The sequence below is a fragment of the Passer domesticus genome, chromosome 2 (genome assembly GCF_036417665.1).
Source record: "Passer domesticus isolate bPasDom1 chromosome 2, bPasDom1.hap1, whole genome shotgun sequence".
NCBI classification, from domain to species: Eukaryota; Metazoa; Chordata; class Aves; order Passeriformes; family Passeridae; genus Passer; species Passer domesticus.
In genome coordinates, this window is record NC_087475.1 from 71,699,195 (window position 1) to 71,726,183 (window position 26,989).

The 26,989-nt window shown below is 37.9% G+C and overlaps 1 protein-coding gene across 1 annotated transcript in view; it reads left to right on the top strand.

The window, feature by feature from the left end:
* Positions 1 to 8,803: 8,803 nt before the first annotated feature.
* The window catches only part of SPATA13 (spermatogenesis associated 13), a 172,158-nt gene continuing 153,972 nt past the window's right edge, over positions 8,804 to 26,989 (top strand). The window contains exons 1-2 of the mRNA XM_064409195.1: positions 8,804 to 8,913; positions 21,394 to 21,429. Coding sequence (XP_064265265.1) covers positions 21,403 to 21,429 — 27 coding nt within the window. The 5' untranslated portion in view covers positions 8,804 to 8,913; positions 21,394 to 21,402. The remainder of the gene's footprint in view (positions 8,914 to 21,393; positions 21,430 to 26,989) is intronic.

Below are 26,989 nucleotides of genomic sequence, written 5' to 3' on the forward strand. Positions count from 1 at the left end.
TTTCCTACAGGTTTCCTATTAGGTGACCTATAGGTCCTAATTCTGCTGCTACAGAAATGACCAGGAATTTACCCACTGGTTTCAAAAGATTTAAAAAATACTAAACTAAAGCCAAATCATGGAAGAGTTTGTGTGCTCCCAGCATGCACTTGGCAAAAAGCAAAGGAGTCGTAGGCAGACAGCATTAATCCAGTTGTCAGCACTAAATTTGAGGATTTACCTTGGCATCCACCACCACACAGTGCAGCACTGACCCTTAGGAATTCAGCATTAGTGCGGGGCGGGGGGGAACATCGCTATAACATCTCCTTATACTGCAAAGGAAAGGACAGAAATTTGTTCAAGACTGGCTGAGAAGGTTTAGTGGGTTCAGGTGAACTTCCATTCTCACTATGAATGATTGAAGAAGGATCTTCTCTGTCAGATCTCAGGGGTACAAAGCACTAAGGCATGTGGACTGGGGTTGAAGTAATCAAGGAGAAAGCCTACTTGGGGTGGGGTTTTTTGCACTCTTAAGCCATTAGCACATTCTGTGACCCAAAACCAATTTTCTGATCTGTCACTGTATAGAGAGAACCTCTGGCTTGTGGAATGATGAGGCCCTCCTGCCACTTACCTGTTTAATTTAAGCTTTTGCAAGTTTCTTAGGTGACTTTGATAAAGTATCTCTTCCATTCTTGCAATTTATACCAAGGTTTTGAATAAAGGATTAATGAGCAATTACTATTTTTTAAATGTATTGTAATGTAGGTGTTGATAAACCAAAGAGTAGAAGCTTTTGCAGACATATCGTGATCTATTAGAATGTACAACATTTGTCAGGCACACAGTGAAACAACTCCTTATTGGTTATTAGTTCTTGGAAAAAAGAACTGTAATGCCAAAAGTGCTCAGTGGGTTGCTTTGCAGAATAAAACCAGAAGTATCTTTTTCAGCTGATTAAAATAGCTTTCTGAGGAGGAATTAATTCTGCAAGGAGGTTTGGAAATGAAAGTTTCCCTCTGAATTAAAGCATGATAGCTTTTAGGAGTAACAAATACTTAATTAACATGGGATGGATGCCAGAGGCAGTTTTTTTAAAAATAAAATTGAAAGCAATCACAGGAATTCTCTGAAACAAAACTTTTCTGTTGCCATTTTCTGAGAATGTTATCTCATTGGCCTTTTTGGTAGGCTGGCATCACAGGGGCATCATTCTAATTGTCATTTAATAGAAGCTGTATTTTATTTCATTCTAAATCACTTCAATGAATCTCTCATCACCTAAGCCTGGCATTAAAGAGAATTCAAAATCAAACAAGTTACTCAAGAAAAAAATGTCCTTTGACAGAACTGGGGCTTCCAATGCATTTTAATTTTCTGCAGACTGCATGATGTGGAGAAACAAGCTTCTGTATATTGACAGCTGATTTCTTATCAAACAATTCGCACAATAGTTGACATAAAGGTTCAGGGTGAATCTGCACATTTAATATCTGTAGTGATAAATTAATTTACATTCACAAATACTGCAGAAGACAGAGAGATGATGATAGAATAATGCCTTTGTAAAAACCAGATTTTCTCATGTAGCTGTGGTAAGTACAAGTAGACAAACAGTTCTGGCTCTTCATAGTGGTCATGCTAGAGCAGCCCCTTATGGCCAGGAGCACCTGGAACCCAATTCCCAGCTGAACTCTTCTAATCATTGGACAGGGTGGCAGGACCACAGCAGATGCTGCTTTTGGTGCTTTTTAGGTAGTGAAAAACCTCCCTGTTTTTCTTTGAACAGCAGGGACTCTTGGCATGTATACTTTTAAGGAAAAGAATTTCAGATCATAACACAAAACCTGTGTTCAGGGATACAAAGAACTTTATAATCTTACTGTAGTTTTAGAGGCTTCTGCTTTTTTCTTATCTACTTAAGCCAACTACCTATTAAAGAATGCAGTTAAAATGTTGTGTTTATCAGGACAATAATAATTTTATTGTCTTCTAGGTAGCTGTATAGTTGTTATGAATTTGATTGTTTAACATACTTTTTATTAAATATATAAACTATAAATTAAACATATGCCAGTTTAAAATACACTTATAAAATGAATACATTTTATTCAATATAATGCAATATTTTACTATGACATATCTAGTATATAATTTTTCAACAAAAAAATGCGACATACTTTTAATGTGATAGGCTTATCTCTTGATCTTCAGCATTCTTTTGAAAATAAACATTAATTAACATTTGCATTGATCTCTGTGTCTGCACAAATGACAGAAGAGATATTCAGCCAGTGGGATCAGAATTTGACCTACAATAATCAGGTCAGTTGCTGTTAGCTTAAGAATTTAGTTTTCTTTTTATCAGTTTTATAATGTTCATGTAAGGTATCTTTGAGCACTCATATGTTTAATTTTAATTAAACAAGCAGATTTTCACACAGTCTTTGTTATGGATTTTAATTTCTGTAAGCCAGGTATAAATAGGATTTGTAAGTCTGAATGACAGAGTTCTCTGATGAGGTGTCTATAATCCTTTTACCTTGGAATATATTAACATTGGTTTTATTATAATGTGTGAATACATATCATTATGAGACATCTCTGCTTCACTAATAGGCACAATTATTTGGCTTTCTATTCATGTGTATCGCATAATTTTGGTAATGATTTTCAGTCCCTTATTCCTCATTAAAACACACTCTTTTTACTCCATATCTTAATATGTCAGTGTTAGTACAATGTGATCTCTTTAGTGTGAAGCAATTCAAAGACAACTGAATAAATTTCAAATATATTCACATAAAATACATGTAATTTTTTCTTAGATTTATATGGCTGCTACTCATACCAGACGCATCTAAAAATCACTGACTGGTACGGTGTTACTCAATTATTTAGTTATCCATTCTGGACTTAGGGATTTCTGCCTTTGATGGGTCTAACCCATCCATGGGTGGAACTAGAAGATTTTGATCTAGCTCACTTCCAGAAATTTTGATATCCACTAATATTTAGTGTGGATGCCCTCAACTAACTTGATCACATGCACTGCCCTTTCTTATTCTGGCTACCTTTTGCAACTCTTCCTTAATGTAATAACTTCATATATTTAGGAAAAGTCACATGTTTTGTATTGTGGTATCTGCAGATGTTGTCTTTCCTTTGGGAATGTAACAGTATCCTTCTCCATCATTCTCCTTACCTTCAGAGAGATACCTGCAAGACTCCATCTCTCATGGGCTATGAAGGCAAATGGAAGGAAAAAAATCTGTCTTACTCACATAGGCAGAAGTTATAAATACACCTCTCATTTCTTTTCTAAAAACCTCTGAGGTGGACCAAGAGCAAGTCTCATACAACAGAAGGCAAAGCTGGTCTGTATTCTGACTTTTCACCTTCATTACTTCTTTATGCTTCTTTTGGAAGGAGGGATGGGTGTTGGTCCGTTACTTCCCTTCCTCTACCTTTGTGGAGCTCCTCTAGAGCTCTTTGGAGACTTGGCTATGTAAGTTTGTTGCAGATTCTTCACCCTTTTCAGAGCAATGATACTGAGAAAAGGGGACAGGAGTCACAGGAGACACAAAATCCAAGAGGATGCCAAGTTCCCACAAGCCAGATGGTAGGCAGTTTGTAACAGTTCTAGGTGGCAGGAGAGGCACCAAGATGTCACCCAGTATGACTGGCGCAGACCCCAGAAAGCCCCTTGTGATTATTAGCACAATAACAATGCTGAAAGTTGGACTACCTGTTAAATTCTGTACACTCAGCTAAGAAGGGGGAAGAAAGACTTAGGCACCTTGTTTTAGAAATGTAATTACCACTTACAGGTTAGTCAAGTATTGCATGTTTAGAATTGGAAAATATATGTTTGACAATACTGCACATCTACAGATACATATTTAAGTTCTTCAACATGAAAATTCTAAATAAAGCTTGCAAGAACATATTAGTAATTCATTCAAATCAACTCAACAAGGCACAGCTAAGGCTGCAGAGTGGGAGTTCGCAAGCAAGATGTTGAGCATTGTGTGTGGCCTTGTACCAAGCACTGGGGGATCAATCCCACATGTGACAGGCTGCCAGCCTAAGTAAGGAACATTGATCACTGCCCTCCAAATGCTATGGGAGCCAATTTCCTAGCAGCTTGCAGACCACCCATCCAGTCTGTTTCTTGCCAGTTTGCCCAGGAGGAGCTGTGGGAATGAAGTGGTATAACAGGCTGACCTTCCTCTTCTTTCAGTAAAAAGTAAAAAAGTAATGCCAGAGGCTCTGGCAATCGTGCTGTGCATGCAGCATGAAGGAAGAAGGGCTTTCTGGGGGTTTCCCTTGGGGCAGTGGGTGCAACTACTGACAAATGCAATAGTGTTCATATAATTTACATATGATTCCACATATTGTGCTGTTCTTATGTTCATTTTTGCGTGACATCTAAGCCACGGAATTTTCTTTACACAAACATTCACAGAAAGTTAAAATTAGTCATGCAAATAAGTAGTGTTTCATAGGCCTTTATTCTGAATTTGCACTTAAATGGATGATTAAATTGGCATCCAATTAAAAAACAGAAAAAAACAAGTGGCTTATGTAATTAATTGCTTGGAAAATATTATTCAAATTTTCAGTGTTCAAGATCAATATAGAAAAAGTAAAATCATATCCACAGAACAACTTAAAATAATTTCTATATTTGAGAAAATTAATATTATTTGGGTACATTTTATAATATAAGAAGGCTACTTAATTTTCTCTTCTGATTTTTTTTAAGACAGGGTATATCATTACATGCTATATAAAAGAAAAAAAAACCCTAGGCTTTATTTTTTCTTTTCTTTAGTTGCAAACGCTGTGAGTAGTATTCTCTTAATTAATATGCTTATGGTGCAGACCAGTGAGCTTTTAGTCTTTTGCTTAAGAACTTAATTTTACATCCTTGGAGTGTGTCTTAGCTTACCTGACCTTCATTGAGTAAGAAATAGTAAGAATGTATACCTTAGATTTCCCAAGTGATACAGATTAATTTTTATGAATTCTATGAACTATAAATCCATAAACAGCAAGAAATATATTTCCTATCAAATGCAGGCTTACAGGCACTCAATTGCTGATGAAGTTGCAATTAGGAATCTGACAGATGAGGGACTAATTCCCTAGAAACAGGATTTCTTCCTTCTTCTTGTTATGAACATAGCATATGGAGGAAACAGATATGAATATGCCAGATGAATAAATTAAGAAGTCTAGGATGAAATAGAACAGCTGGAAATGTAACTGGTGATAACTAAAGGCTAATTAGCTTCAATGAGCAATTTTCCACCTGGTTTTCTATTAGCCATATAAAAAGAGGAGCTAGAGAAATTGCATGATGTGCATTTTCATTCTGAAATTCGATATGAACTGCTGTTCTACCTACATGGTAATTGGAAAATTATTGTCTCTTGTGGATATAAATATTAATGTGACTTATTTGCAAAAATCCTTTCATTTTTTTTTCAAAGCACTGACTTGGCTTTGTACATTCATCATCTTACTGGAGATGTGAGTAGTTCTTAATTTAATAGATATTTAAAATGAAGAGTCTACTTCTAAGAGTATTTTTGAATGCTAAAGGTCTTCCTCTGATACTCTTCATCAATTTTGACTAGTCTGGTGTAGCCTGCTATAGCACTTCCCAATCGGCAGTTTCAAATTTTGTCCATAATCCCTGCAGCTTTTCACTATTGCTTAGAACATCATATGCAATGAATCATGAGGTGTTTTTTTTTCTGAAATAAGTAATTTAAAGAGTAGGAAAGGGACACTAGCCCTACATAAAGCTTTTCACCTTATTGCGCATATATCCCTATTTATTATATTTTTAAAAAGCCAACAAAAAAGCCACATTGCTTTTTAAATACATATTTATTTCCTTCTGTATTTAGGATCCTTTGGTCCTTGAGTTTGTTTGTTGTCACATAAGAGATTGGGTTCTGAATCCTCTCTTTTAAAGAGGACTGAGGTTATGAAAGTTTGGGATGAAACATCCTCATATTACATTCAAAAGTAAAAGTCAGGAGATGGACATAAAAATGAATGTCATCTTTCCTAAATTTAGCTGCTCAGAAGGGAACTGCTATACTTTTAGTGAAAAAAAAGGATTAGTTCTTTTCTTGAGTTTTTATCTTTTTAGATGCTTCAGATTCCTGTCCTGTTGATAAGGATGGCTAGCTGTAATTAACCATGTAAGAGTGGAAGTTGAGCAAACAATGTAATAAAAATGGAAGATGTGATGATTCACCTTCTGCCTTTTTTGCTCCATTAACTATCAGAGGAGTCACTGAGAGGGTGGTCAGTCACTGGAACAGGCTCTCCAGGGGAGTGGGCATGGCACCAGTCCTGTCAGAGTACCGGGGGTGTCTGGATGACACCCTTAGTGATATGAGCCCATTTCAGGCAGTCCTGAGGAGCAGGGTGTTGGACTTGATGATCTTTATGGGTCCCTTTCAACCTGAGATATTTTAGGATTCAAGGATTCTGTGACTCTACATGACTAACTTAGGTTTAGGCAGTAACATTTAGAAATCTCAAGGTCAGGTAGGTCAGGTTGGGTAAATCCCACCATACATTGTTTAGGAAATCAGGGATATCTTTCCATTTTGAGAAGAGTGAGAAGAGACATAAGGCTGAGGTATTTCTTTCCAGTCTTGCATTGGATGCTTACTTTTGGCTTTAATGAAATATTGAAGTTTTACTTCTAATTGAAGCAGAGTCTTCAGTTTTTACAAAATCAGTATGTTCCTAAGCATTGTCTTGCCCCTGGGACAGTAGAAAGTCCATTTGCTGAGGTGCTTATAATTTACAATGTGATTGTCTTTCCTTTGTACAAGTGGTTTCACTATAACTCATGTCACAGATATTTAATTTTTTTCTTTCATTCTTTTTTGAAGGAAACTGCCCTTAAGGACCAGTATCTAATGATCTTCTTAAGCTAAAATGTCACTTTTACTCACCTATAGCAACTGTTTGTACTTTGGGATCATAGATAGGAAAGGGAAAATATTGACATGGGAATTAATGATACTTATATGATCAAAGACACTCCATCTACAAGACAAGTCAAAGGAACAATATAATTTCATTACTTGCCACAACAAAGGCTTTTAAAAATAATGAAGTAGAGTTGTCTTTTTTAAAAGCAAAAAACCCTCTCAAGCCCCTGTAATTGTCAAAGGTATGGTATTCTGTTGCTTATTAATGAGACTTCTGTGGAAGAAGCTCTTGCCAGGGTTGTTTTAAATCTTGACATTCTGATTAAATTTTAATTTTATTACAGTAATATATGAAAAATTGACTATAACAGTCAAAATATAATTTGTGCAATGCTGTAAAATGCAGCAAATGCATTTACTCTAATGCCCGTAAAAGATGTTATAAAATTTGGAAAAATAACATTTAAACTATTAATAAATATTGGTGTAGTAGGAAGAGATGTGCCAAACCCAGCAGTAATGATAATAACAATCTCTGACTGTATTTCTGAGAAATGTGGCTATTTAAAAGATTGTTTGACAGAAAATATGGGGTAAAGACCTGTCATTGCTCTGACAGAAAATATGTGTCATTCATTTAATATAATTCTTTATCAAAAAAACATAGAAACTTTGATACCTGAAACAGCTCAAACCCCAAAACCTGTACTTTTTGAGATGCTTATATTTTGAAAACTGCCGAGGAACCATCTGATTATGGTAGAACAATTTTGCAAATAACAAAATGCTCTGCAGTTTAGGCATAAAAATAACTAGCCAAGAATATTCTGTTTTCTTTTATCCTCACCTTTTGCTGGTAGGAAGCAGTGTGATCTGAGGGATAAAAGGGAAATGCAAAGTAACACTAAAATTAGCTATCACTTTTACAATGTGGGTGAAAAGGTATCAAGAAATATTCCTTTGTTGAACTTAAGTGTCAGAGTAAAAAAAAAGAAAGGTGTTCCTGCCAGAGATGTTTTCCTAAATGTTTAAATTTTGTGACAGATTTTATTGATATGGATTTGTACATGCAAGTGAGGCACTTCTTTCTTTAAATCCCAATCATGAGGCAAAAATGTTGACGAGTTCCTTGCTCAGATGATCGATGTGCATGCTGGAGTGGGGGTTTCTGTGGAAAGCCAGAGTTATTGCTGGGAGGTGCCTTCTTTGGCTTCAGACTTTGAGGAACAAAGAGTCCCTCTACATTCTTCGGTTTTCAAGGCCTCATGACAGCCGTCACTGGGGCAGCATAGCAGCAAACTGATGAAGGAATTAATTAATGGATAGAAAAATTCTAAAAGCACGGCAAAGTTACAACTCTGAGACATAGGGGTTGTATTTTCCTAAAAGTTATAACTGCAGGAAACCTTTGGGGCATGCAGGGTGGCAGGGCAGGGCCTGGCAGCTCTTCCGCAGTGCGAGCCGGAGCTCCGCACATCTCTGAGGGGAACGGACTCATGGCCCCGGGAATATGGGTGGGAAGTGGCCATGGGCATCCTGGTGAGCCTGGCAGCTCTCCCACAGCCCTGGCCGGAGCCCTGGCCAGACACCTCTGAGGGGAATGGACTCGTTGCCCCAGGAATGTGGGTTAGAAGTGGCCCTGGGGGTCCTGGTGGGCCTGGCAGCTCTTCCATAGCACCGGACACCTCTGAGGGGAACGGACTCATGGCCCTGAGAATACGGGTGGGTGGGAAGTGGCCATGGGCATCCTGGAGAGCCTGGAAGCTCTCCCACAGCCCTGGCTGGAGCACTGGACACCTCTGAGGGGAATGGACTCATGGCCCTGGGAATGTGGGTGGGTGGGAAGTGGCCATGGGTGTCCCACGGGGCCTGTTGGTGCCCACAGGTTCCCTGTCACCTTAGAGTAACCCCAGCATAAAAGAAGCAATCGGCCACAAAGAGCAGCAGTTTTTGTTGGTGTTTGGTAAGTCGTTTTTATTTTATAGCACAGTTCTTTTGTTAAATAATGGATGTTTTTAAAGCGGGGTGTTGTTGGAGGAGTATCATCTATTGGTTAGGCAAAAAACAAAGGCAGAAGGGGTGCTGGTGATGGGGCTCTCCATTAATTAGGTCTATTGCTTTCAACACTGGAAAAATGGCGCTGTGTGTCAGTGGGGAGAAGGGGAATGCCTGGCACCCCATTGTCCTGGTGAGGCTGGCACAGGGATGGAGGCCTGGAAGTGATAACTTGGCAGCATGGTTGGGTCTGTCTGCAAAGCCCAGGGAACAGGAGGAAAACCGTGGTCTTTGGCTACTTCCTGCAGTGTTGATTTCCATGACTATAAACAATTCTGAGTAACATGTTTCAGGAAGAACTTTCTAGCAGCTAGGTGTGCAGATGTATTTTGCTCTATGAGAATATGTAAGAAAGATGGTTTGAGTTGTGGAGTAAAATTTCTGTAAAATAACGAGCTATTTTATTAACAATCCCTCTGCTGTTATTCTGACTTCTGTTGTTCAGGTAGAATATTTCTTGTACAAGAAGCAAATACATCACATATGTTGGAGAATATATCTATGATGAGTGACAAATTCAAAACCCTGTTCTAGTTCAAAAGAAGATCAACACCACATTGGGTACTGAACATTGTGTTTTTCTGCTGTTAAAGTTGTCTGGCATGCAGCAGCATATATCTGTATATACAGTGAAATATGCACAAGAATACATATAAATACTCGTATTCATAACCAACCTCTGCTTTGTCCACATGATTGAGGCTATAAATGCAAGACAACTTGTAGAAAACATGTGAATACCATTTATTTCTTAGGTGAAATACAGTTGTGTTTGACTGGTGTATGTTTTGCCATCTCTTGACTCTGTACTTTTCATGCAAAGAGTGAGAACAGCCAGGCAAGAAGTTGTGCATTTGAAATACACGGATTTGTATTCTCTCTGTACTCGGTATGGTATTTCTGCTTCTGCCTGAATGGGATGCTCAGTTTGAGAGACAGGTGGAGACTAAATGGGATTGAAGAGACTTAGGAGTGTTTAATATATTTCTACAGCTATTTGCCTGGCAAAGATGATGACGTTCAATTGCATGCTAATTCCTTTGCAAAGCCAATAAAAGAGCAGAATTTTTTTTCTTACAGAAACTGACTTAGAAGTATAGCAGTGTAGACTGTTGTTGTGGGTTTTTCTTTTCTTTTCTTTGTTGTTTAAACTGATATTACATAAAACCTAAGTTACCGTGACCTTATTCTTCTTCACGGTTAAACGCAAGAGTAGAGAATTTTAAGGACAAGAGGTGAAGGATTACTCAGGAGGGTGCCAGAACTCCCATTTGAGTGCATGATTTGATGAAGAATAGAGTAAAACAGAAGATGGTTACTGGTGAGTAGTATTTTCTGTACTGACAAAAGGGAGAATTTCCTTGGTGAACTAAAAATGTCCTGAGAGATGACATCAGCTTGTGAAAAATATGTCCTCTCTGTAATTAAGATTGTTTGAAACATAACTCATCTTTGACTGTAAAGAATTTAGAGAAAAGAGAAGAAAAATTGAATAAATTGATTTAGAGAAAATTTAAATTAACCACAAATTGGTCATATTTGAAGCTGGTGAGCAAATTTAGACTTCTGTGAAACTGACTGAACAACTTATCTTAACTATAATGGAAACAAAGGTTTTTCAAATCTGTTTAAGAAAAGAATGTTATTTGCTTCTGGAGTCAGTAGAGAGAACAAAAGAAAGCACAATTAAGAGATGAAATTTGTATCTTCTGCAATGCTAAACAGAACAGGACAAATTAATCGTTGATTGAGGTTAAGAAATGTGATTAGATGTAATTTTGTTGAAATTCTCCTGCTTTTCCAAGGACGAGTTTTAGCAAACCCCTGAGGCAATAATAAAAATTACAATGTGCAGCTATTGCAGGCAGAGATTGAGGGTGCTCTTGCACGGATGTGGTGTGCATAAATGATAAGCCATAATGTTTCAGAAGTGACAGTAGGTAATGATTTTAATTTACTTTTGTCTCAATTAACTTATATTTTTACATTCTACTTAATCAAAGTGAGTTTTATTTAACTTCTATCTTCTGACAACTGACCTGCTTTCTTTTCTCTCCCATTCCCACATAAAAACAGATGGCTTAATGCACAGAAGCTCATGGCCAGCAAAGCTGAATTAGCTTTGTCTATTAAATATTTTCAGAGAAAAACGGTTACTGCTTAGTATATCAAAGGCAAAGAAATAATATGCTTTCTAAATAAGGAATTCAACAAAAACTGCAGCCCTCTCATTGTAACTGTGCATATGGTCCCATATAAATCTGTACCCAGCAACTGTGATGTCAATACCTTGATTCCATTAAGAAAGATGAGAGATGATCAGGGTTGAAACAAATGAGGCAATTATGGGCTAAAATGCATTGTCTAGCACATAACCACATGCTTGCCTGTAAGTTCTACAAGACAAGGATTGCCTTTTTGTTCCTGTACAGCATCTAGCACAAAGGGAATCTGTGCCATGACTAAATCTCTAAACACTACAGCAGTAGAAATAATGATAAACCATTCTGAAGAGGATTATTGTGTTTTGGAAAAGGCTATCAGTTAATTGTTCATATAAATGTATTTTTAAAAATCCTCTTCTCTGTTCTTTGTCATTTTTCTAATAATGCCAAGGTAAATTTGCAGAGGCTGCTTGTGAAACTGCTTGTAAGTTATCACTGAGAATAAGAGTATTTCTTTAAATACACCTAAAATGCAAGCACTTATTTGAAGCTGGACAGTTTATGTGATTTAGTGCAGTGATTCATTACCACTGGCTACAAGACCGGGGCATCTATTACCCAAAACAATTCCAATATTTGAATAATCGGCTTTATTACTCTTGGTTTTGGTGGGTTTTGGGTTTTGGTTGGCTGTTTTGGTTTTTTGTTGGGTTTTTTTTTGTTGTTGTTTTTAATTAATGGCACAAAATATTTTATGTTCAGCTCAAATTTAATAATTAGGAAATATAATGACTGGTACATTAGCTTTTCAGTCAGTAGACATTCAGCCTGCCCAGCTGAAATCACTTTCAGCTAATTGAAGATTTTCTCACTCCATTTAGCTGTTAAACCCTGGCATATGGGCTTATGGATCTTCCTAGTCAAACTGATCCTCAGAGGAAGCGAGCAGTGAAAATAATATTGAAACAAAAAGAAAATCAGGTTCAAATAAGGTGAAGACAATTTAATGCTCAAATTAGAAATGCTGGAACTGTCCTCCACTTGTCAGAAGAGGAGAGTTTGATGGAAAAAAGAGGGAGCTTTCCTACACATCCTGGCAATGTGGTGGGAAGGAGAAAAGAACAGCATAGCCACATAAGGATAGCTGATTAACTCTTGGATAACCATGTCTCTGTAATTGCCAAACTACAGTTGGTTGTTTGCTGCTACTCAACAGTTGCTGAAATATTGCTTATGCAGCAATTAAACGTGGTGCTAATAATAGCCTGGGGTTCCTTTTGAGAGTGTTTTTGATAGGGGTTTTTTTCCTTTCATTTAGAGAAGTTAGGGAAGTTAAAATCACATAGACATTCCCTAGGAAGATCTCATATGTCAAATACATTTCTAGTCAAAACATGTTTCTGCCCAAAGGAAATCTTGTACATCCAGCTTCTTAGCTACCTGGTATTGACTTAGACAAGGCTTCTTGTGAAAAGCAATATCATTATACATTAGCAGAGTTTTCCTATTAACTAATTAACCAAACTGCTCTATTTTTGGGAGGAGAGTGTTGGTATACCTTGCTTCAATAGAACTACAAGATCTGCACTTGAGTTCTGCTTTTGCTGCCTCTTACAGTAACTTTGTTGTACTGTAGAGAGCTTATGCCTCATTGTTTTTCCCTGGTAAGAGCTGTAACTTCCTCACTAATTTGAAATTAGTTTAGGTCTGGGGTGATGCTTTCAGTCTGTCAGATCAGTAAATGTATACCTCCTTAGGTGGAGAATTCCATGAGAACTTCTGTGACTTTAGTGCTTCTTTGTTTCAGTGGTGTTAATTAAAAAAAAATTAAAAAGGCACAGTCGGAATGGTAAAAATTATTTCAGAGGCATCTGAAACCTGACTTTATCAGTCTTATTCTCATATTTTCTCTACTCTATTTATGTGCCTTATTCAGGGATGACAGAACTGTGCTTTGAGTAGACACAGAGGCTACAGGAAAGGAGGTTGCTTGCATTAGTGACCCTATTATTGGACTGAATTTCGTTAGCCTGTATTGTGGATCCCCAGTAGAACTGAATATATTTTCCTCTTTTTCTTATCTTATGGAGAAGATGTGTATCTTGGTGAAATGCTCAGTTTTAGTTTACTTCAGATATAAGATTTTAAGACAAATTGCTGTAAAGATGTTGAAATACTATTGGTGACGTGCATGTGTCCCATTCATCAACTTCCCATTCAAGAATAAGATTTATTATTTCAGGGCTGGGTTGTTTTGAATGAAATCACATTTTAATTAAATAGTTTCTGCTAGTTCAAAGCAGAGATCCTGAGTGTACCATCTGTTACAATGTCTGTATATAAAAATTATACTCACTAATGACACTGTGCTGGTTGGGTGGGGGATGGCATCAGAACCAAATTAGATTTAATAAATTTAAGATAAGAAAAGCTTCAGTATAAGAAGCTAGAAACTGGTATGAATAATACCAAAATTGTTTTTCCCCTATAAAAGGCTATTTTTTTAGTATTGTCTAAAAGGTATCTTTTCATCAAGCTTGATAATACAAGTCCCCATGGAAGACTGACAGTGTGGGATGTCTCTGTAGTGATCTGTGGTGAACAATTTAAGAATGAATATTCGTAATGTTTTTGTTACCTTCTGGCATATTTTGTTACACAGTCTGTATGAATCCCAGAATTGGGTTAATCATCAGCTGAAAGGGGTTTAATGATCTGAAAATTAATTAAGAGCTCTCTAGTCATGCATGTACTGTATGTCTTCACTGGACTTAATTTACTGATAGAAAGGCCTATTAGGATAATTACTAGATTCTGTAAGAGAAGCAGTTATAAACAACATTTTCCTGATGCAAAAGACTCATGAAATTATACGGCACTATGTAACCTCACAGCTTAAACTCAGGTAACTGTTTTGCTTGGAGAGAAAGAGAAGCATATGGTATATATTTGTCAGCAGATGTGCCAGTGACATGGTGATTTTATCAATAAAAATGTAGGCTGCTAGGAAAACGAGGTACCTCAAAGGACAGATGGGAATGGATAATATCTGAGAGGAAATAGCTTTGAGAATTTAAGTAAGGTTTAAAATTTGAACTAATAACCTTAAATACATAATAGGAAGAAATGTAAGAAAAAAAGCCTTTCAGAAAGTTCCCTAGTTTCTGTGGTAAAAAACACAGATAAAAGTCTTCGGTTCAGGGAAAGAAGACAAGAGGAGTTGTGTCAGTGATGGTAGTGTGGTAGAAAGGAATCAGTCCAGAGGCTGGGCTGGGGCTTCCCTTCCTCTGTGTCAGCAATGCACTTCAGGAGTCTGCTGTGCCAGAACAGGGTCGCATGGTTACTATTTGATTCCTCATTTCTCAGCTTTAAAAAATTATCTCTTTGCTATATTCCTGCTCTTTAAAAGAAGGAACTCACACATCCAGAGGGGGTGCATTATTTTTTCCTTTTGTTTTTTGTTAGTTTATTCTTCAGAGGTATAGTGAAATTCTATTGAGTTTTCTTTGTGGTTTAAACTTTTATTCTGAAAACATGTGCACAGACCTCCATATACAGAGTTTATGGAGTAAATTATACTGGTAGCATGCTGCTACCTCTTGTTGAACAGCTTTTAAAACATGGGATGCTTATTAATGTCTAAAACTGTTGTACTACTGGTAGGGAAATCTAGTATCAGCTCCAAGTCCTATAATTTGGAGCTTTCTTGTTGTCACAGATGTTTTCACCTTGGGCTTTTCTTTTATTCTTTGGGTGTTTGACTCAATCTGCCACCTTCACTCAGTTATTTTATTCTGTTCCTGTAACTCCTTGTTTTCTCATCACTCTATGCTCAAATCCAGCTTTTCCCAGTTCATCAATAAAAATGGGTTGTAAGAATACACGAGAGGGTGTCCTCACTTCTGTACAATCACAAAATCCTGTGCCTGGGGTCAGACAATCCCCTAACCCCAAAATTCAAATCTATGTCTCAAAAAAGAGCTGCTAGAAATTCTTAATGTGAACTCTTGAGAAAACTGTAACATTTTCCATGGTTTCAGTTTGATTTAAAAAAAAATTTGAACTGTTTTGATTAAAACTTCCTACCAACAATTTCAGCTGAAGACAGGCCTCCTGTGTGGGAGCTCTGTGCCTCAGCAGCTGACCAGCTGGCAAGCACTGAAGCCCTGGAAACAGCCTCCCAGCACAGGCAGTATCACAGACTTCTAGCTGCCAGCTTCGTTGCTCTTGCCTGTGGTGAAAATGTTGTTTGTGCCACTGCAGCGGGTGCAGCCAAGTGGAGGAAACTTCTGTGGGGTAAAGGATGTTCATGTGAGAACTCCTCTGGCCTTTCCTACTCAAATTGAAATGTCTCAGAGCAGTATTACTCAAAGAACACTTAACTCCAAGCAGTGCTGGGAAGTGTGCAGCCCTCTATGAGCAAAAATAATTTTATGGCTCTTTATTTTGTTTTACAAAAGACTAAGACAAAAAGAGGCATTTCTAGGCACCTGATCTAGACAATCTGGAAACCTAATCTCTCTTAACCTGAACTCTCAGAACTATTAATTCGATCCAAACTGTGTTACATAATTATGTTGGCTATTCCCTGTGGTGCTACACTATCTGCAAAAGACACTGATCACGTGAGTGTAGCACTTTGAAGCAATTATGACCTGTATTGAAAATTGTTGAAGCCTAACTAATTATCTAGCAAAAATTCAAAAGGCGAAAGCTCCTCCTCCAACTTGACATTTCTTTCTTTCCTAGTGAAATCATGAGTGTTTGAATCAACGGAAATTTTGCTACTGACTTCTGAAAATCCAGAGAATAATCATGAGTATTTATTGCCTTCTACCTCTTTTCATTTGGCTGGAAAATTATATTTTGCAGTAATTATTTGACAAGACAATGAAAGCTTCAGTTTCCATTTCCCTTCAGGTACCATGAGAAGTTCTTCTGTGTAACTATTACATATCTTGGCATTTGTGAGGTGGATGTTGATGTCTTTCCTGAATTTCAAAGCAGAAGGAGAAACTTAAGGGTGGCTTTTTTCTTCTGATTGCAGAGAGGGTGAAAGTCAGGTGACATTTTCACTCACTGTCTTGGAAGCTAACATTGCATGTTTTTCTTTCTTTTCCTTTCATGCATGATATAAAAGTAATTAGAAATTGCCAAGTGGACAAAACCAAGTGTACCGGAGATTTTTCTTGCAAATAAAATTGGGATAATTGTCTTTGAATTCTCATGGTTTATCATGGGCAGTGACTACACAGCACACTAACTAGAGACAAATGGAAGATTTTTTTTCACCATAAATACTTGAAAAACAAATTATTATTTTCATTTGCCTCAAGACAACTCCTCTGCTCTCAACTGTTTATATAGATAGGAAGATTTAAACCTTTGGGGTAGAAAATAAACAATTTAGAGATTGTGTGTTCAGCTGTGGTTTTTACCATTTGAATCCTTATTGAAATCAGGGAAAAAAAGTTTTACTGTTTTAGTGCTGAAGTTTCAACAAGTAGCTGAAAGATATTTTATCAGTTTATTACAGAGATAGAAGCAGATTTATAAGTAATCTTAATTAAAAGTACATTTCGGAAAAAAAAGTCTGTTTGCAAATATTTTTAAAGGGAAAAAAAAGAGGAAAATTCAGAAAAATAATGTTCATTCTTACCTGACTAAAATCTGATTGTCCTTTCCTCAAGGGTTTTAAACACCTAACACAGACTAATGTGTGCTGATAGAAGCTGTTACTCTCTTGTGAAAGAAAACAAAGACACATACACTAGTCATTTCCAAACCATCAAGTTTATATCTGGGCAGTTAAACACATTTTCTTTGCTCCCATGCTGCCTCAGAAGAATTTTCAGTGCCATGAGCCCCACTGAGTGGTGCTGAGTTCACGCATACACTTCTGGATTGCATTAATGGGTTTTTCCTCCTCTTAGTTTTTGTGTGATCCACAGGTATTGCCCTGAATGGAGGTGTTGTATTACCTACAGCTGCTATATTGCATTCCACAGAGGTGTGCTCCAGCACCAGAGGTTTCTCATCCAGTCTCTAGCACCCTGGCTAATTTGTAATACAAAATTGGCATGCAATAATGGGCTTAAGATACACTAATTTACAAACAGTTGAACAAAATTAGCTTAGATTAAGACATACCTTATTCAAAGCTTTTGGTTTCTAAAAATTTTATGTAAACTATTTTGGCACATTTTCTGCTCAGTGTCGTGCTTGGCACAGGGATGAGCAGAGGAGTGTTGAGCTCTTCTCCAGAGCCAGCACACCTCTGGCACAGAGGGGCAGAGTGATAGGCATGGGAGCAGGGGCCCAGCTGCCTGCTGACCCCACTCCTTCGAGGCTGGGAGCTGCATCCTCCTTACCCTGACCTCAGGAAGGGACCTGACAGATCTCCAGGCTGGGAGGCTTGAGGAAAAAGGCAGCACATTCCTGATTCTTCTCCAGGGAGGAGCTGGGCATGCCATGTCATAGGACATTCAGGAAAACTGCCTGTCTTTTAAACTAGATCTAGCTATATGTTAGCTTGGAAAATATGCCCAGTGCTGCAAAGCACTTGGTGATTTATTTAACACATTATTGGTGGTGGACAGCCTGCTCAGCTTGTTACATAAATGTTCTCTTGCACGCAGGGCCCATCAGGGTCAGTCAAGGTCGTGCGAGCAGTTTGATGTGAGTGGATGTGACCGGAGTTCATTTGTTGCTGCCCCCTCTCTGCCCACTCCGGAACGTGGCAAAACAGATCATGCTTGCAAAAGAAAAATCCATTGCAGGAATGGGAGCATGCAGCATTACTAGACACACTCCACCTGTTAATGAAGAAGCCCATAGGGCATAATGTGGAGTGTCACAATCACTTGCCTCTAGGAATTTTGATTTTATAAAAAAGAATGTACTAAGAAGGGTGGTGGTGATCTTTCCACAGCCCATGCACCTTGTACACCACAGACAAATACAAGCTGATACATTTTAAATGGCATCTTTTAAATTTGTTAGCACTTTTGGATCTCCCTTCTTGTGACTGCAGTACTTTTCATATCAGAAAAGCTCAGAAGAGTGTTAAATTCAACTTTTAAAAAGGCTAATAAAGCAAGTGCATGCTTGCTTGGTTCTTGTGCCTGTCAGATCAACTTCAGAATTACTGTGGAAATAGATTAGTACTGCTACAGTAACTCTAATTCTTTGAGCTCATTGGCAGGTTATAAGGTATGCTGTGTATAAAAAAAAATTACCTCCTCACTGCAATAAAAGACCTGAACCAGGGATCATTAGAAAATACTATGTAGAGGCTGACAGCCCATCTTACTGTAAGCCAACACTCCCTTGGAAGACGACTGTACCTTGCATCAGAGCTTCCCATCAGCTCTCTTCTGTCCCAGGACATGATTATATACTTTATCCAGAGTGCCAAATTAAGATTGTAGAGATTAAATGAAACAAGAAATAAGCAGCACAATTAATTCACATAACTAACTGATAAAAAAGCCCCAGAAATCATCAGTGAAACGTATGGAAATATACATATATAAGAAAAGCCAGTTTGATCTCTCAAACTTAAATGAGGTATGAAAAATGCCTTGAGAAATTAACAGGGGAACTAAAATTCACAACTTTAGTGCATAGTAAAACTCGTGGACTCAGTAAAAAAACGAATTGGTTTTGTTCCCTCCATTCAATATCCTCTTTTAAGAGCTCGCTGTTCTGTAAGCAGTAATTACTGATTTCTGTTCCCACAGAGCATAAAATATTATCACTATGTTTCTGCTAATGTTCTCTTCAGTTCCCTTGGCACCAACGGTCCTTTTCCATGAAAAGTACCAATTCAATTACACTAAAGTCAGTGCAAAGATTCATGGTCTTGGTTTTTCTTGGAGATTTAGAGCTGACAAAGAGCTTATGTGCTTGAGAGTTCCTAAGTTTTTTTCAGCTTTGGCAATCCGTTGCATTTATACACAGTCTTGTTTACATCCTTGGGTATTGCAAACTACAAGAAGATTGCATTACAAATACAAAGCATCATTGGTTCAAAAAAATGGTGTATGCCAACTGAAATTACTGAGACCACACATTTTTTCTCTCTGAGTCTTGTTTCAGTAGCTTTAGTTTTTCTTAAACACTAGAAAATAGCTTGTATGTAGACCTGATATGGCCGCTGAGATGTTGCAGTGCAGAGAGCATCAAGTCTGGCTTGTGGTGAATTAGCTTTAATTATTCAAACTCATGAGTGGCTTAACAAAAACCAATCATTGCTTTCTCTCTTCCTCTTTCTGCCCACCCTTGTCTTTGCTGGTTCCATTGTTTATTGGTGTCTGTTTCAGTCCAGTCTGCCTGTGACTGGTACAGATAAGCTGGGCTGCTGGGTCACAGGCAGGGAGCCGTAGATAGGGAGTGAAGAACAGCTCTGCTATTGTCCCTTCACTAGAAATTAACTGTAGTGATACAAAAGAATAAAAACTGTTCATCAGTTTTAATGTTCAGTGATCTATGTGGTAGCTTTAACCTAAAGAATATTCAGCAATTTCAGTGAAATTATAATTTCTGATTGAGATCTTCTGTATTTATAATTCTAAACCTTATGTAAGGTTTGTCTAGTCCTTAATGGTAATGTGTGTTAATGTCAAAATTATTAAAACTGCAAAAACATAGTGGCAGACTGGCTAAGATCCTATACTGTACTCAGTGAGACTTTCCCTGAACTGCAGAAGCTGTATTTAGAGGTATCAGATGATTTTCATGCCTTCTTCCTTAAAGCTCCAAGGCATACTCAATATTCTTAGGTTGTTTTCTTAATTTTCACTATGTGGGATAAAAATCAATGTTAATTTGCATAGTGCTGAGTTAAAGCCTGGAGATAAAAATCCTGCTGTGGTTCTTCCATTAGCACAAGTGTAAAGCTGAGAGGTGCTGTTCATGACTCGGGGTTTATTGGTCTGATGGCAACATCTGTACCAGTGAATGGAATGGGACGAGGGTCTCTGTCTGCAGGGCAGCTAGTGAGACTCAGCTTACATTCCTGCAACTAAGCTCTCCAGCCCACCTCCCAAGCCTGGACATCTTCATCCACAGTGCTTATCAGGAATTATTCCCTTGCTGTCTCCACTTGGTGTGCTAAGAGTGGGAGCTGGCTTAGACCAAAATCAGGCCCCTTAACTTGCTGGTGCTGTGCATGCCAGTGCAGTTTCGAAAGTGTTTTGATCAGAGAGTTAAAATGTAAGCTTCTTGCATAGAAGAGGAGGAACAAGAAAGCAATAAAAGTAAATATTTCAGATTACTTTCAGAATGGGGAAAATGCTATCCTGTAAATGCATTCATCTAGTCTAATAATAAGTGCCAGCATTTTAATTTATTATCAGACACAGCAAAGCAAATGTCGGTGGAATGAACTGCTACACACTATCAAATGTTTTTCACTCAGACATAGTTAAATTCTTGATGGCTTTTTGAGTCGGAAGTAAGAGAACAGGTAATATTATTGTTTTGCAAAAATCCACTTAAATGGGCCTTTTAAAATTTTTCATTCATTTTCTGAAAAACACCCAAAACTCCTAAGTCATCTGGCATAAATGGATAATTTAAAATAGTTGAATTAATGACTTAAACTTGCACAATGAAGATATCATTATTATAAATGGCCTAGAAAATATGTCTTTATTTGTTGAGAATGTGACCTAACACAAATTGTATCTTAGATTCAGGCAAACTAGAGCACAATTGTCGCACTTTAAATGTGTGACATTTGTCTAAACCATAATGAAAATGTCAGTAACTGATCTCAGCAATATTGTTTTACCCATTGTGTGCTGGCTTCAGCATTCCAATATGGGACCTATTCAGGCACTGATGCTTACAGATTGTATCTCATTGATTTTCAAGCCTCCTATTCTTCAGGAAAACGTTCTTAAAATGTGAAATAATCTCTCTGGATAAGTAATAAATAATCTGATTTTTTGGGTCTTCTAATGCAATCCTTGACAAAGAGAAAAATCAGTCACTAGCAGCAGATGGGATGATATGTCTAATATATCCCTGCTTTCTCTTTTTTCTGCGATTAAGTTGCATGTAGACTTCTTGAATATACAGTTTTCCATATAAAAAGCTGTTATTAAGGCCATGAAGAGATTTTCAGGGATTAGCAAGTGCTGCCTGCAACTTTCTGCATTATTTAATACACTGTCCCTATTGCAGTACATTGACTAGTTTCTTTTGTCTCTTTCCAGAGTTTCACCATGAAAGCCTTCAGTACTCCCAGCTTGGTAAGAAGAATAATTTTTTTCCCATGTGATACTTATCCTATTGATTTTAACAGAAACACACTTTTACTGAGCTTGCAGATATGCAGAATGTGTCTCAAGAGCAGTGAATTTTCTCAGTCTTGGCATCTTCATTCTTAGGAGCCTTTTCAAAATGTAAATTAGAGACCAAGCCTAAAGAATCAGAAATTTTAGAGCACATGCTAATTGCAGAAATCTGAGATGGTTGCTCTGAATGGTGGGTTGTCAGTCAGGCTTGCATTAATGTGAGCTCTGAGGATTTGTATTCCTAGCTTAGAGTAACTCAAGAGGAAGCACAAATCTTTTCTCTCACAGGGATGGCAGAACTAACTCCCAACTCTATCTACTTCCCCCTGAAGCTCTTTCAATTACTGTGATCATGTGAGCATACTTCAACAACTTTAAAAATTAATTCAATGCAGATCAGTTAGAAACTGAAACTGTGTTTCTCACACTGCAAAATTACAGCATTACACAGCAATCTAAATTACTGGGAAGCTACAGGGTAATCCAAGGGTTGTTAGGCTTTTTCAGATTATAGGATTTTTGAATCAATAAATTCTCATATAAACAAATTAACAACCTCACCAATACCTCAAAATCCTGCAGCTAGTGTTTGCTTTTTAAACTGTAGGATTATAACTAAATATATTTCTATGGAGGTGTGGGGGATGTTTCCTGAGAAAGTAATAGCTCTTCAGTTAAAGAAAGTTCATCTTTTAGATAGATTAAATATGTTCAGAGCATTGCATTTGATACAGTAATATTTTTGAGTTCACTGGAAGGGAAAATGTGGTCTGATAGAAGAGTAAATGAATTGAGAGATGTGGTGCTGTATTCAATGCCTCCAACAGGCACGGAAATCACTCGGCAGAGGTCTTTGTATTTCTGTCCTACAGTGTGGTTCAAGAAACCCAGGATGTTGTGTCTTTACAATGACAGGAGCATCTGAAGGACTCTTTGTCTGTCCTGCAGGTGGAAGCAGGAGGAGCAGTGATTCTGCAGGGCTGGCTCTTGCTGAGGCAGTTCAGCATTCTCACAGACCAGTTCACATGCCAAACTCACAGCCTTGCTTGCAAGTTTTCAAGGCTGACTTGTTGGTTTTGAATATATTGCTTTATTATCATGACAAGGAGGTTTCAAGAAGTCTTTATTGACATAAAGACAAACAGGGTATTCTTACCAGCTGATGGCAGAATGGAGAGTTGTAGTGCAGCTGATTTTCCTTTGAAAAGAAATAGAGGTGTGAAAATTTCTGGGAAAGTTACAATAGTAGGCAACAGCAGGAGAAATTCCAAGCCTAATTCAGAGCAGGCTACAGACTGCCAAAATGCTCTCAGCATCCTTGCCATGGTCTTTGAAGAATTACAAAACCAAGAACAAGATAAATCAGTCTGATTTAAATCATACAGGGAATGGCTTAAGCAGGTTTGGGAATTCTGCTCTCTGTCTGTAGGAGTATAATAAACCCTTCTACCAAATTTCTTTCTTAAGCCTCCCTCTTGTAATGAAGACAAAGAACACAGTGGTTGGTAGAACAACAGACATCATATGTCTGTAATGATGACTTAAACAAGCTCTGGGAAACAACAGTACAAAACATCTACTGGTGGAGGGAAGAAGGGGATGTCTCTCACACCCAGCAGATGTACTAAATAGTTTCACTGTCTTGTACCAGGAATGTCTTCACAGGGTTTGGTTCTGTGACAGGAATTCTTTCACCAGCTCAGTGACTTTCTTTGTGTAAGACTGTAGAGTAAGGTTTTCCAAAACTAATTTGGCCAAACTATAAACCATATGAGTTTTGTCTTTATTGTGTCTTGCCCTTCCTGAAACTTCTAAGTACCAGCATGTGATTTTACTTCATCACAGCAGTGGTACATGCGAGATTTTGTGCCCTGAAGTGAGAGCTGGGAAAGGTACTGATGTATGTGGAATTGCACAGTACAGGAGAGAGATCTAGAGACTCTCTCATGACTGCTATGCACAGCTGGTGAGAGCAAATGTAACAGCAGCAGAGAGTATCAGAGGATCTTTAATGTTCAGAGTGTATTTATGTTTGTGCCTTGTGAGACTGTCACTGCCAGCTGAGCTGCACAGTGGGGATGAAAATAGCACATGTATCCACGTTTGTGGTGCAGCTGTATTTAGGACATCTTCTTTAAGTCAAACCCTGTCTTCTTGTATCTAGTAAGAGTAGTTATGCAACCACTGCAGGAATGGCAAGAGGCTCAATCCTGGAAATGTTTCTGATGAGGATAAAAAGTGAATTGAGCTAGCAGAAAGGAGTTTTTCTGGCTTATAAGAAAAGTGACGATGAGATCCTTCAGCATCATTCAGATGCTGAAAAATGTGTGCAGGAAAAACAATTTGAGAAGTTGGAAGAAACAGACAGAAAAATAGGGAGAAGGATGTGACACAAGGCAAATTATCTGGGGGTATAAATGAGGCCTGGAGAGATGGCCCAGTGTACATTAGCAAAGAACAGCACTGAAAAGGTGAAGCACGATAGAATAAATTTGCATTTGGGCTGAGAAAAGAGTAGAAAATTAGAAATAAGATTTAACATGGTTTGTGTGTTGCTTGTTTATGTGAATATCTGGGCACTGAACTCTCTCACAACAGTCACTATCTTATTACACAGCAATAAATACTATCCCACCTACACATTTCCTGTTGCTAACACAGAGGACACTGTACACACCTTTGACCAAAAGCCACAGCAGCTCAATTCTCCTTTTCCAGGTATCGATTATCTGGTATGGACAGCAAAGTTGAAACTATGACTGGATTTTCATTCCCAGTTTTTGTCATTTTGGGGGTAGTTCAGGCTGCTCCAGGCTCTTCAGCATTTCCAGCAAATGGCATCTACACTAGGGATGGGAAATAACTTGCTACCAGAATCTTTTATACTTACATCCCTATCTCAAAATTAGTAGTAGTTTGGGGACTGATGCAACCACTCAGGTTCTTTTATTCAGCCTGTTAAGTAGCAAAGGCAACTTTCTTTTGCTGATCAAATTGTTCCCAGGGACATCTGAACAACCATGAGACAGATTTCTTCTCTGTAAATATTTAGGCAGATCATCATTTACCCGATCACATATGTTTGTTGTACATTTTTAGTGGCACATTTTTATCCATGTACTTACTATGCACCCAAATTCTAGTATGTTTTCTGGTCTGTTGCTCTTATCATACTTCCACTTTAATGGATGAGATAAGCCACACTAAAGGTATCTTGTGTAAACTTCTGGTAGTTCTTTGATGGCCTGCAGACATCTTGATCATTAGTCCATTACCTATCTTCTTATCAGTTAACAATCCCAAGCCATCCAGTTGCACAGTTTTGTCAATTCTATATACAAACTTCTTGTGCCTAGTGCCTACTTTAACACTTTTGTAATAACAAATTGTATACCCCAGTCTTAGTCCTTGAGCTGGAACAAACCATAGGCATATTCCAGGGGCCAGTGCCTGATAATACTTAATACATTTAAAATGTTATCAGGTTTTAGGAAATTACATAAATTTTTTTTGTTTAGTTCTTTTTAAAGGAATTTAGAATACTTAATGTTTTTTGGCCTGAAATATGTTTCCAGAGACCCTTTTCTACCACTGACAGTGGAAAAAGTGATGTTAGAAGAGGCAGGATAAAAACCTTTTCCAAAGTAATAGAAATAATTTGTTCAAATAAGAGTTAACATTTCTGTTGATTATAGTTCAGCTGATATGAAATAAATGTGCTTTGACATATTAATTCTCCATAGGGTTACAGTCATCTTTCTAACATATATACTGTCATTTACTTATTTCATCTGCTAGTGGCATTATTAACCTTCTAAGAACATTACACCAGATGTCTGGTGTCAGAATAGAGCTGTTTTGACACACAGGTTCTCTCTTGCACATGCTGTGGAGGGAAGGAATAATGCCTTGCAGGCAAAGAACTCAGCTGAGCAGTAGGAGGTGTCTGGATTCCCCTCTGTAGCTGCTACAAACTTCCTCTGTGGCCACAGGCAAGTTATTCTGTCAAAAAGCACAAGCCTACACCTCACCAAATCCTTTTTTCCCACTGGGTGTCTCTCCCTTCAGCAACATGACAGCATAGCTCATGGACCTACTTTTGGATGTACACGGACAGGAGACTTTCTGCTCAGTCTGTTTGAAGCTCATGGCCTTGAGTTAAACATCATAGCACCACAGCAGAAGGGCATTGTACAAGAAAGAATCCTGACCTCCAAAAAGGTTTCAGAAAGAAGTGGGAGGGAAACACAAAGTTGCAAAGTGGCTTATTTTAACTCCTCTACCAGGTCAGCAGTAGGGAGAGGAACAAAACCCTAGTCTGTGATGTGTTTTGTTACTGAGCTCACTTTAACAGCTGCCCAGTTAACGTATGGCTTGTTTCCTCTCATTTGAATTATCATACATGTTTGTTTTATATCTAGATGACTGGTTTTGTATGATCTTTTTAAACAGAATTTTACTTTTTGCCCCTGCACTCTGGTGTGTCTTTGATGGACAGAAAAGTAAATTCAGTATAGGAGAAAAGTGCTGTGGTGGATTTATAGTGGGAATCAGACTTCATAAATATAGCATGGTACTGGAGTCAATGACTGCATGAAAAAGATACAGTTAAGATAGTTAAACATACTTTTCCAAAATTCACTTGATAGTTTCCTGTCTTACCAGAAGCTCTTTAAGGACCAAAGTGGTTAAATAACTGATTAAGGAATCAAAGAGTTATGAATAAATGGTCAGTTTTCATGATAGAGAGGTAACTATAATCTGGATTTATTACCTGATGGATCAGACAACGATTATGTCAGTGACACCAATTAAACATCTTTCAATGAAAAATTAAAAGGAGTAGGGTGTCCCAGTGTGGGCAACAAAACCTATTGGTCTCAGGCTTGGCCACCGCTCTTGGAATAGTTTGGGATAATCAGGAGAGATAATCTGGCCCTTTAGCTCCAGACCTCTGTGTCATTAGATGTGTATTAGGACAGAGGAGTGTCTCTATGAGAAAAATGAGCTCAGCCTCTTTTTCTCTTTAGGCTGGAAGTGAATAAGCAGAGTGAGGGAGTGACTGTAATGTATGGAGTTACGAATGTCATGTGGAGGTGGAATAGACAAACGTGATTTAGTGTCCACTGAAATTACCAGGTATGCAGACAAGAAAATAATCAAGGCTGAATACTTTATTATGCACTCCCATAATTCAGTTACAGAACTTGTTACTGCACAGACACTGTAGTACCCACAAATGTCAATGGTTTTACGAAGCAGACAAAATCAGAAGGTCCATCCAATATTGCCAAATACAAAGACACTTTGGCTTTGGAAGTCCCTGTGCGAAGATTGCTGAAAGCTCAAGTAATGTGCGAAAAAACTACAGTAAACTTGCCCATATCTTTAGTTTTTCCCAAATGACCAGCAAAGGTTATCCTAAAATCGAAACGCTTGGCTAGGCAGACCTCTGTTTTGAAGTCCACTGTCTGTTTCTGTGTTCTTACAGTTACTGCAGACTCAGGCCTTTGGT